The sequence below is a fragment of the Hypomesus transpacificus genome, chromosome 20 (assembly GCF_021917145.1).
Source record: "Hypomesus transpacificus isolate Combined female chromosome 20, fHypTra1, whole genome shotgun sequence".
NCBI classification, from domain to species: domain Eukaryota; kingdom Metazoa; phylum Chordata; class Actinopteri; order Osmeriformes; family Osmeridae; genus Hypomesus; species Hypomesus transpacificus.
In genome coordinates this window covers 216499-228614 of record NC_061079.1, presented here as the reverse complement: position 1 = coordinate 228614, position 12116 = coordinate 216499, and the positions used below count along the sequence as shown (strand labels likewise).

The 12116-nt window shown below is 50.3% G+C and overlaps 1 protein-coding gene across 3 annotated transcripts in view; it reads left to right on the top strand.

Moving 5' to 3' along the window:
* The window catches only part of arhgap32b (Rho GTPase activating protein 32b), a 34784-nt gene that overhangs the window by 19126 nt on the left and 3542 nt on the right, over positions 1 to 12116 (top strand). For 2 of the 3 annotated variants that reach the window (XM_047043301.1, XM_047043302.1), the window contains 11 exons: positions 284 to 355; positions 4984 to 5133; positions 6228 to 6330; positions 7119 to 7263; positions 8121 to 8203; positions 8560 to 8667; positions 8892 to 9037; positions 9907 to 10108; positions 10254 to 10393; positions 10550 to 10624; positions 11152 to 11970. In XM_047043301.1, coding sequence (XP_046899257.1) covers positions 284 to 355; positions 4984 to 5133; positions 6228 to 6330; positions 7119 to 7263; positions 8121 to 8203; positions 8560 to 8667; positions 8892 to 9037; positions 9907 to 10108; positions 10254 to 10393; positions 10550 to 10624; positions 11152 to 11970 — 2043 coding nt within the window. Of the gene's footprint in view, positions 1 to 283; positions 356 to 1396; positions 1670 to 4983; positions 5134 to 6227; positions 6331 to 7118; positions 7264 to 8120; positions 8204 to 8559; positions 8668 to 8891; positions 9038 to 9906; positions 10109 to 10253; positions 10394 to 10549; positions 10625 to 11151; positions 11971 to 12116 lie in introns of those variants that run through there. The other variant, XM_047043303.1, reaches the window with a different exon arrangement.

The window sequence follows — 12116 nt, the reverse complement described above, 5'->3', positions numbered from 1 at the left end:
TTCCCTCCCTCCTCCACCCTGCCTCATCCTCCACCCTGCCTCATCCTCCACCCTGCCTCATCCTCCACCCTGCCTCATCCTCCACCCTGGCTCATCCTCCACCCTGGCTCATCCTCCACCCTGCCTCATCCTCCACCCTGGCTCATCCTCCACCCTGCCTCATCCTCCACCCTGGCTCATCCTCCACCCTGGCTCATCCTCCACCCTGGCTCATCCTCCACCCTGGCTCATCCTCCACCCTGCCTCATCCTCCACCCTGCCTCATCCTCCACCCTGCATGCAGATCTGGAGATGGAGAATGTAAAGCAGGACAGTTTGTGGGTTGACCCGGTGACCCCCTGCGGGCTGAACTCAGGTAGCTCTGTCTGCACGAGATGCAGTATACATAATCTCTCTGTAGGCTGGCCCTAACCCTGTGTACTAATCTAGCTGTAGGCCCTAACCCTGTGTACTAATCTAGCTGTAGGCCCTAAGTAGCTAGCCTCATGAAGCTAAGTCTCCTTGTTGTGCCAGCTTGTTTCTCTGAAAAACCCAAACTGAAACCCTTGTAATCTGAGTCACTAACTGTGTCAGTGAATTGTTTTATAGTTGAAATGGGAATGTACTGCTGAGGTTATACACAGGTAGAATGGTAGCTTCTTACAGTAACTACAGGAAATGATCACCGTGGTGATCGCCGTGGAGACGTCAACACCTGAATGCTCTATGTTTACTTCTCAACATGGATGCAAATGAGTTGAGGGAAGAACATGGGTACCTGGCTGTTTGAATGTCTCATCCAGCACCAGCTGGGATGCATTCGGTAGGACTAGAAAGGTGTGTGTGTGTGTGTGTTCAGTGTTTGTGTGTGGAGGGTGTGGTGTGGTAGGGTGGGGTGGTAGCTCATTCCAGCTTGATTTATTCTGTCCCTTTCATTCGATGGGCCGTAAAACAATCCTTTGAGCACCCAGCTTTGTCCTGAAATAGTGAGAGACTCCATGGAGACTGAAGTAGGCTGTTCCAACTGGAAACCCTGGTCTCTCAGCCAGCTTCCCCGCATGCCAAACATCTCTAAGGGAGTACAGGTACGACTGGGCCAGGTGGGAAACCTAGTGTGAACCATGCAGTATCCATATAACAGGGACAAACTACTGCTTGATAGAACTGGTGCAGACAGGTTTGTATCAATGTATTTGCGCCTGTTCTGCTGCACAAAGGATTGTGGGTCAGTTGTGACCAGACCAGCAGGTGCTGGTTCTGAGGAGCTGGCTCCCTCCTCCCCCACCTCCTCCCTCAGCCCAGGTCACTTCCTGTCTGAGGAGCTGGCTCCCTCCTCCCCCCACCTCCTCCCTCAGCCCAGGTCACTTCCTGTCTAAAGAGCTGGCTCCCTCCTCCCCCACCTCCTCCCTCAGCCCAGGTCACTTCCTGTCGGGAGACTAGTGACAGGCAGCTGTGAACACCAGTGGGCCAAGACAGCTGTTCTCTGACACTGAGGGAGCAACGGAGAGGAAGGAGGAGAAGAGAAGAGTGAATTGAGAGGAATATTTGTCTTCTCATCCAGACAGCAGTTTCCTGGTGCACATGCTCTCTGCTGTAAACCTGGTCTATAGAGACCTGGTGGATGTGTTACAAACCACACCTACTAACCTTTCATTACGGATAAGGGTCCCTGTTAGGACACAATGCCACGGTGCGTATGGACACAGTTCACAAATAGCTGAAAAGGCTTCTGTTACCATTAGACTGCTAGATGGTAGTTAAATACTTTTTACAGCTAATTTGAGATGGTTGTGCACAAGTATCAGATTATGTTTAGGCCTCAGTCATAACATATGTTTTGTCCGATAACAATTTAATCTCTCAGACACGCAGACTATGGATATTGATTTTATAAACAACCACCACCCCAGCTGTCATTATCACGATACAATTCAAATAAGATGTGATCTTTTCAATCACGACCGAAATGTTAAGTACAGTATGAAAGAAAATAGCGGTCGTATAAGATAGATTTTCACAAATTTCCAAACGAGTGCGGTTGGATTGTAAACTGACACGGGCAAGGGGCCGGCCGGCAGCTGAAGGGAAATGAGACGTTTTCTTTCGGAGTGGTTGAGCCGAGCAACAGACTATGAGAGGTACTCTCACGTGTAACTGTTCCGACCCATGAGGTTTATACTTTTATCTGTTACGTGAAGATGAACGGTTTCAGTTTTTACGAGTTGCCGTTTTTCTTGCGAACATATCGAACGAAATGTCGGTAATTAACTTCGGATTTACAGTTTATATTTCGATCAAAGTCCTGTCCCGTGTCCAACGGAGGTAAGAATGTGTTTATTCGCAGTTAAATTATTTCCCCACACGTACTCATCATAGTCCGAAGTAGAAGTGTAGAATGCTCCCGTTCACGAGATGGCATATGTTATCCGAACTGGATCCTTACAGTCAGTCGGATTGTATTCAAATCTAGAATGTATTGACATATCCCAGGGTTTATTCAGAGCGGCTGAGATGGGGCAGCTGTGTGTGTTTTTGCTGCTGGTGGGAGGGGTAGGGGCTACAGTCATTTTGTGGCACTGTTTAATTCTATGTTGACAAATGAAAACTCCTGATTTATTTCCTCCAGATGAATGCTAGAATATGTAGGACTGGTTATAGTTTATAGCTGAGAAGGTTACCTGTCTGAACCATGTTCGGGAGTTGTTAATAATTTCCAGGTTTTAATAGTCTTAATCAGAGCCCATTTTCACCTGGAGGCTGGATTTGAAGGATTTGTGGTTGTTTGAGGACAAGCCAACATGTTTTCAACAGGACTGCCTCAAAGATGGCTTCTTTACGTTCACCCGCTTTGTAACTTAGGAAATACTAAAAGAAATGTTTTGCTGTTGCCTGGACACAGATGAGTAAGGACTTTTAAGATCTCCAGATTCTGACGCCAGCATGTTGCATATTACAGTTGTTGGTGTTATTCTCAGATGGGTGTTCCCTCTGTGGCCTAGATAGCCAGCCAGCCAGCAAGCTAAACCAGCCAGCCAGCAGAGCTAAACCAGCCATCCAGCAGAGCTAAACCAGCCAGTCAGCAGAGCTAAACCAGCCATTCAGCAGAGCTAAACCAGCCATCCAGCAGAGCTAAACCAGCCATCCAGCAGAGCTAAACCAGCCAGTCAGCAGAGCTAAACCAGCCATTCAGCAGAGCTAAACCAGCCAGCCAGCAGAGCTAAACCAGCCAGCCAGCCAGTCAGCAGAGCTAAACCAGCCAGTCAGCAGAGCTAAACCAGCCATTCAGCAGAGCTAAACCAGCCAGTCAGCAGAGCTAAACCAGCCATTCAGCAGAGCTAAACCAGCCAGCCAGTCAGCAGAGCTAAACCAGCCAGCCAGCACAGTTAAACCAGCCAGCAGAGCTGAACCAGCCAGCCAGCCGAGTAAAACAATGCAAACCAGGGATTTACCAGAGAGGAGGGTTACTGGCCAAGTAGCTGGAATGGTCCAGCCAGGTCACCACAAGCAGACCGTTAAGTTTTCAGGTGTTTGATAATTGAACATGTTTACTTGAAATGTAAGTATTTCTTTACATGCACATGTGTATATCTGGAACAATACAGACTTCCTGTCTTCAGAAGAGTTTAAAGAAATGCAGTGGCGAGGGAGACAGACAGTGAGAGACAGGAATGCAGTGGCGAGGGAGACAGACAGTGAGAGACAGGAATGCAGTGGCGAGGGAGACAGACAGTGAGAGACAGGAATGCAGTGGCGAGGGAGAGATCCTGAGGTGTCCCACTGTGCCATGAAGCCTGTGTATGTGTGCTTCAGACATCAACAACAGTTCTAATATGTCCTATCCAAGACTGCTTCTCCTTTCTTAATCCTCCCTTCTCTCTCTCTCTGTACACCGTCTCTCTCTCTCTACCTTCTCTCTCTCTCTACCTTCTCTCTTCCTTTCTACTTGAATTGCTACAGCAGCTGTCATGGCAGAAAGACTGGAATGTGTCTGATCCAACAAGATGAATGAAGGGGGGGGTCGACTGACATGCTTATATGTTCCAGATATTCAGTTCCAGAGTTTCCCTAACCCTGTCTTTAGTGCAGTTGTTACTGTGTCACTGAAGTATTAACTTGATAACAAAATAAGAACATGCAATAGTTGCTTTGTTTTGCCGGACAATGGGGGAATTCTTTTAAAACCATAGTACACTGCCCATGCAAGCCAGCCTGAACTGTTGATCTATATGTCATTGTTAGCCTGTGGTCTGGGATGTGTGGCTGGTTTGACCTGACAATAGGCCTCAGTCTGTCCATCTCAGTGTTCACACACCGAGATTCAGAAGTTAGTAATTCACCTTGAAGAGTAGAGACAACACAGTCTGATAGAAGATGAATAATGTTCAACTCATCATGCCAGAAGGCTTCTTTCAGCTGCCCAGCTGCAGCTCCGTCCTGGAGGATTTGGGAACAAAGTTTGTGGCTATCCTAACTCCTTTGATCGCCTCAGTAATAGAGGGGTTTTTCCACTTGATTGCTTTTCCATATTGTTCCAAATCAAGAACCACTGGATCTGTCTTCTGAAAGGAGTAGCCTCTTTTTCCAGACACATTGTGTGAATGCAGGGATTTTAGTTTTCAAATGACCGCCCATCTTTGCTCTGTGTAGGCTTGGTCCTGAGGATGAGGCGCATGCCTCTAGAGTTGCCTTGGAGGTGAATGGTAGGACTGGAGACGGTGTTAAACATCTCAAAAGAACTTTACAGCCTTCCATGAGCCTTTTGTAACTGAAGCAACACTGGTTCCATTGAGAATGGGAGAAAGGGATTTCAGAGAGAAAATGCTTCACAGCAAATGAGTTCCACAAACTTTCTCTCCTGAGCTTATGTGTCTTGTAAACAGACAGATACACCAGGGAGACTGAACAGTTTGGACAGTCATGGTGTGAGAGCCCCCTGGGGTTGCCTCAACCTCGAAGGACGTGCTTGGATGTGTGTGTGTTTCTGAAGTGTGTTTCTGTCCTCAGTGTCTAAGAAACACGGGAAGCTGATCACGTTCCTGCGCAGCTTCATGAAGTCCCGGCCGTCCAAGCAGAAGCTGAAGCAGCGTGGCATCCTGAGGGAGAGGGTGTTTGGCTGTGACCTGGGAGAACACCTTCTCAACTCAGCCCATGATGGTAAGACACCTTACACACCTTACTGTGCACACACACACACCTAACAAGGAGATTTGCACTCTGTTGAAGGGAGAGAGATGCCCAGGTCCAAGGGAAGTCTCCGTGCACAGTGTAGTGAAGGCTGTAGGTGTTGTTGAGAAGCAGTCCGCCGTAAAACCAGGGTTGGATAGTGGCAATGTGTTGGGCTTCTTGCTACGAGGTGAGACAGGCAAGTGGCTGTAACCCAGACGCTGGTGGGGTCAGGGGTCAGCAGCTGACACTGGTCCCTACCCTGAAGGGGTTTGTGTTCCCTGCCTCACTAGTGCTGGGCTTTGTTGTGGTAAACTGGCCAGAGGCCTGCTAGCTTACACCGCATGTAACGCCCCGGCTTGACACAACAGACAGAGTAGTCTTCCTGACAAGGTGATGTTTTTTTTTTTTACATGTTTAAAGGGTCAGTGTTCTCCAGCAACAGTCATGCCTGCCGTCTCAGAGGCAGATTAGACTAATGACTAAGACCCCCCCCCCCCCCCTCCTATGGAGCCCTTGCTGTTACTACAGCAACGCGTTCTTGGAGGGTGTAAAGGTCAAGGAGTGTGGCAGTGTCAGCGAGGGCGAGTTAGCTCTCTCTCTCTCTCGCTCCTTGTCAACTATCAGACATCAACAACAAAAGTTCTAATGTCCAGGTTCCCATCCAGTACTGCTTTTTCCTCTCTTCATCCTCCTTCTCTGTCTCTCTGTGTCTTTCTCTCTGTGTCTCTCTCTGTGTCTCTCTCTTTGTGTCCCTGTGTCTCTCTCCCAACAAACCCACAGAGAAGGAAAAACTGTTTCCAGCTTTTAAATGTAGTGATTACAGTACACTCAGTGGGTTACAACTGTTTTAACAGTGATTTGTTGTGTGACTTCCTGTCGTGTGACTTCCTGTCGTGTGACTTCCTGTCGTGTGACTTCCTGTCGTGTGACTTCCTGTCGTGTGACTTCCTGTCGTGTGACTTCCTGTCGTGTGACTTCCTGTCGTGTGACTTCCTGTCGTGTGACTTCCTGTCGTGTGACTTCCTGTCGTGTGACTTCCTGTCGTGTGACTTCCTGTCGTGTGACTTCCTGTCGTGTTCCAGTCCCTCAGGTGCTCAGGAGCTGCACAGAGTTCATCCAGAAGCACGGCGTAGTGGACGGGATCTACCGCCTGTCTGGGATCGCTTCCAACATCCAGAAACTACGGTAACGTCTGGGATAGAAAAAGGCCCTCTAAATTCTCTTTTTTGATGGCATTAGATGTCACCTAATCAGAGGGATTTTGGGGACGTTGTTTAATCCAACTCACCCTGGTCCTGTGGAACCACCCCCACCACCACCCCTCTAATTATAGCATGGCAAACTGCAAGGACAATGGAATGTGTGGAATTCTAGGTTTTTGGCGCATGTCACTCACAGATGATAACACTGTCCTCAAAGCATCTGTCCTCGTAGCATCTGTCCTCGTAGCATCTGTCCTCGTAGCATCCAGTTTATCTTCTCCATGATTTTCCAGATCTGGTTGAGCTGCAGATTCACACAGTACTCAGGGTACCGCAGGGTTGTCAAGGTGGTAGGGTGATGCTGATGGACCGGGGGAGGGAGGCCAATATCGCTAATTAAAAAAAACGTAGCCATGGCAGCAGGCTTGTGTTGTTCAGCCTTAACTGCAAAGTGCTGTGGGAAACCCTGAATACGTCTGTATGTGTACATTATCTATGTTCGATGAGTTTCAGGATTTAATTTCGGAGGAAGAGAATAACAATTAAAATTCTGCTTAATTCATTTATCCCTGGATATTTAAGGATTTTGTCATTAACAGATTAAATAGTAATTCAAATTATGCTGAGGAGATTGAACAAAGACATAGATTGTTCAATACTTTTTATGTACCATGGATTTGAGCACCATTTTACTGTGGTCACTTAATGTCTCTCCCTGTGTCTCTCTCTTCCTGTTTGTCTCTCTCCCTGTCTGTGTCTTCCTGTCCCCAGGCATGAGTTTGACTCAGAGCAGATCCCTGACCTGACCAAAGATGTGTACCTGCAGGACATCCACTGTGTTGGCTCGCTGTGCAAGCTGTACTTCAGAGAGCTGCCCAACCCCCTGCTTACATACCAGCTCTACGAGAAGTTCTCGGTAAGCAACACCCTAGTGCCCCAGTGCCCTAGTACCCCAGTGCCCTCGTACCCCAGTGCCCTAGTACCCCAGTGCTCTAGTACCCCAGTGCTCTAGTACCCCAGTGCCCTCGTACCCCAGTGCTCTCGTACCCCAGTGCTCTCGTACCCCAGTGCCCTCGTACCCCAGTGCCCTCGTACCCCAGTACCCTCGTGCCCCAGTGTCCTCGTAGCATAGCACCCATCAGTTGTGCCCAATTATTACACGGCTCTTCATAATGTTGTAGAATGCTCCATTCACTTGAATGGGGCTTCCCAACATTCTGTGGTCAACTATTTTTCCATATTTGACCGTTGCTATGCATAATTGACCGCTGTCAATGGAAGTGGCCTTTTTGCTTGGATTCACGTCTTTCGTAGCACTCCACAAGTAGTCCGGTAACTTATCAACCCCAGCGTACTGCGTTGCTTAGCGACGTCAGCTGATCTGAAGCCCAGCCTAACGTCTTTGGCGAACTATTTGTCTGCTGATCAACACTACAAATAATAACAAATACATTGTAAAAAGTGTTAAGTTCTTTTTTCATTTTAACAAGTAGCCGTGTAATATAACTAAGTGATAATGTATGGAACGCCAGTCATAAAGAAACTAAAAAGAAGCCCTGACAGGGCGAACAGCACCCCGATGCCAAACGGAGGGGTTTGGCTTCTCCTTGTCGGGGCTTATTTTCCCGATAATTACTGGCGTTCTGTACATTATCCCTTACGTAGTTCACTCTGGCCATCTAACCCTAACTATCTTATTTTTCTTCTTTCCTGAACCAATCTCCCTCTCTCTCTCCCTCCCTGTCTCTCCTCTCTCCCCCCTCCTCTCCACAGGAGGCTGTGTCAGCAGCCACAGATGACGAACGACTCATCAAAATCCATGATGTCATCCAGCAGCTGCCTCCGCCGCATTACAGGTCAGTCTGTGGATCACACTGCCCCCTACTGGCCACCACTAGATACTCTACACACTGCCCCCTACTGGCCACCACTAGATACTATACACACTGCCCCCTGCTGGCCACCACTAGATACTCTACACACTGCCCCCTGTTGGCCACCACTAGATACTCTACACACTGCCCCCTACTGGCCACCACTAGATACTCTACACACTGCCCCCTACTGGCCACCACTAGATACTCTACACACTGCCCCATACTGGCCACCACTAAATACTCTACACACTGCCCCCTACTGGCCACCACTACATACTACAGTTCATGTAGAGGCTCAGAAGAGGATGTAAGGGTTTCATTGTTGTGCTTATCAGGACGCTGGAGTTCCTCATGAGGCACCTGTCCCACCTTGCAACCTTCAGCTACATCACCAACATGCACAGCAAGAACCTAGCCATCGTCTGGGCTCCTAACCTGCTGAGGTGAGAGCAGGATAGGCACATGACAGAGTCCTGGCCTGAGTCTGGGCTCCTAACCTGCTGAGGTGAGAGCAGGATAGGCACATGACAGAGTCCTGGCCTGAGTCTGGGCTCCTAACCTGCTGAGGTGAGAGCAGGATAGGCACATGACAGAGTCCTGGCCTGAGTCTAATATGTGTTAGTGTTCATGGTGTCTGTGGTGACTGTGCTAACTGCTGTCCTGCCAGGTCCAAACAGATTGAGTCTGCCTGCTTCAGTGGGACGGCTGCTTTCATGGAGGTCAGGATCCAGTCTGTGGTGGTGGAGTTCATCCTCAACCATGTGGATGTGCTGTTCAGCCCCAAACTCAGCTCTCTCATACGAGAGGGTGCAGGTACACAGCAGCCTCACACAGCGGCCTCACACAGCAGCCTCACACAGCAGCCTCACACAGCATCCTCACACAGTGGCCTCACACAGCAGCCTCACTCAGCAGCCTCACTCAGCAGCCTCACACAGCAGCCTCACACAGCATCCTCACACAGTGGCCTCACTCAGCAGCCTCACTCAGCGGCCTCACACAGCGGCCTCACTCAGCAGCCTCACACAGTGGCCTCACACAGCGGCCTCACTCAGCAGCCTCACACAGTGGCCTCACTCAGCAGCCTCACTCAGCAGCCTCACACAGAAGCCTCACACAGCATCCTCACACAGCATCCTCACACAGCGGCCTCACACAGCAGCCTCACACAGCAGCCTCATACAGCAGCCTCACTCAGCAGCCTCACTCAGCAGCCTCACTCAGCGGCCTCTCACAGCGGCCTCAGAGCAGCCTCACTCAGCAGCCTCACTCAGCAGCCTCACTCGGCGGCCTCACTCAGCAGCCTCACACAGCATCCTCACACAGCGGCCTCTCACAGCGGCCTCAGAGCAGCCTCACTCAGCAGCCTCACTCAGCAGCCTCACTCGGCGGCCTCATACAGCAGCCTCACTCAGCAGCCTCACTCAGCGGCCTCATACAGCGGCCTCACTCAGCAGCCTCGCACAGCGGCCTCTCACAGGTTCCCATCAGGGGGGCAGCTGTGTGTCATACGTCTGTTTTACATCAGCAGCTGGCCTCACACACCAAGTCTGTCTTGAGGAAGCACAGTTTGAACAGCTAGCTGTCTCGTCATCTCCAAACTCTTAAGCAGAAAACAGGTTTGCCCCCTCATTTCCCTGCCACAGTATGGTTTGTCATTTCACAAGTGTCTCCACCCCCAGGCCACAACTCGTTGTCCCGTCCCAAGTCCCTCCTGGTGTCGTCCCCCTCCACTAAGCTGCTGACCCTGGAGGAAGCACAGGCACGGACCCAGGCACAGATCAACTCCCCTGTCACGGCCGACAGCAAGTACATCGAAGTGGGGGAGGGCCCTGCCGCACTGCAGGGCAGATTCCACACCGTCATCCAGTTCCCTAGCGAAAGGTCTGTCTTTAGGTTAAGTTGAACAATATTTTGATACCCATGAGGGTATGTTGAACCTTTCTCCTCCACCGTGCGTGTCTGTTGTTAAGTGTCGTCTGTAAATGTCCAGCTGTTTCAGACATGTTCTCTGTCTCCCCGGTAACAGGAAGCGGCCCTCCAGCAGGAAGTCTCCTGTGAGCAGCTGGCGATCGTTCTTCACACTGGGCAAGGCTTCCTCCATGTCCAAACGCAAGCTGCAGCGCAACCCCAGCGTGCCAACGGAGCTGAAGGCCATGGCTCTAACAGGTTCTCTCTCCTTCTCTCTCTCCTTCTCTCTCTCCTTCTCTCCCTCCTTCTCTCCCTCCTTCTCTCTCTCCTTCTCTCCCTCCTTCCCTGTTCTGCAACATCTTTGTGTTGCTTTATCTCTTCATGCATGTCGTCTGCCTGTGTTCTGTGTTCCAGGTGGCAGAGCAGACTCAGGGACACTCCGCTCAGCTAAGAGTGAGGAGTCTCTCACTTCTCTACACAACGTGGAAGGTGATCTTTGATCTTTCTCCCGTTATATGATACAGTAGGGCTGGGCGATAACTTCCCTCAATTAATATATCGTAACATTAATTCATTTTCAATAATATCGATAATGTCGATAGAGAATAATTAGAAACAGCAGTCCATTTAATTTCTGTGATGCAGCAGGAAGTTGCGGAGAAATGGTAGCCTACGCTCACAAAAATATACTGAGCACTTCAAGTGGAGCAGCTAATGTTAACCGTGGAAAATGAGTCTTATTGCCGAAAAGATATTGGCTATAAAAATCATTGGAATCATCCAATAAATATATTACTATGATGCAGTTATATGTCATATGATGCAGTTATATGTCATATGATGCAGTTATATATGTCATATGATGCAGTTATATATGTTATATGAGGTGTTGCTGCCTCAATGCTCGTCATCCAGATACCGGTTCAGAACATTAAGACACTACAACTGAGAACTGAAACCATATCCGGATACTGATGTTTGTACCTGACTGTCTCTGTGTTACCGTCTGTTCCCAGGCGAGTCGAGGATGTACCGTCCTCGGCGCCCTCGCTCCAGCAGTGATGCCCTCTCAGCCTCCTTCAACGGCGATCTCCTGGACAGCCGGCATCACTGCAACTCGTACGACAACCTGACCCCCGGGGAGAGTGATGGAGACGACGGGCCCATGCGGGTCCCAGTGCTCATCTCCCCCCCGCGCTCCGCAGGCGACGACGTTGACCTCAGCCCCCCCGATATTGGCATGGCCTCGCTGGACTTTGACCCCATGTCCTTCCAGTGCAGCCTGGCCTCCCCCTCCCTCCCCCTGGCCCCCTCCCTCCCCCTGGCCCCCTCCCTCCCCCTGGCCTCCCCCAGGGCCCTGTCTGGGGAGGGGGCCGGTCTGACAAGTGGCAGCAGCCACAACACAGAGCGGCTCTCTCCAACCCTCTTCAGCAAGTTCACCAACCCCTTCCCAGCCCTGAGCTCAGGCTCTGGAGATAAGCCTTGCAGCAGCAAGCTGAGCAGCTCGTATTCCTACTCAGAGAAACCCGTCCAGGCCGTCTCCCCCATTAAGAGTGGACAGTCTGCCAGCTCTCCTCTGAGCGCTCCAGAGCTGTTTAGCGTGGAATGTTCCGGTCAGTGTGCTCCGGGCGCCGGTCTCCCCCTGCCTTCCCCCCCCGGACCCAGGGACTCTCCCAGCATGGAGTGTCTGTTCCTGAGGCCAGAAGAGCCCTCTCTGAGCCAAGCCTTCCAGATGGAGCTGGACTGGAAGCTGAGAGCCATGGATGGCCCAGACAGGCAGGGCGTCCTGGCGGACGAGGGGGACAAATCAGCTGCTGTCCCCTCGGAGCATCTAGGTGAGTTGGGGACTGTGTCTTTGGGATATACACACTTTCTTTATCACATTTATTTTCCATCTTGTGTAGCTGTAAGGCTTATTCTGTTCTCTTGTGTTTCTGGTAAAACACGTTCCTGTTTCATTTCTAGGGTTAGTTTCCCAGGA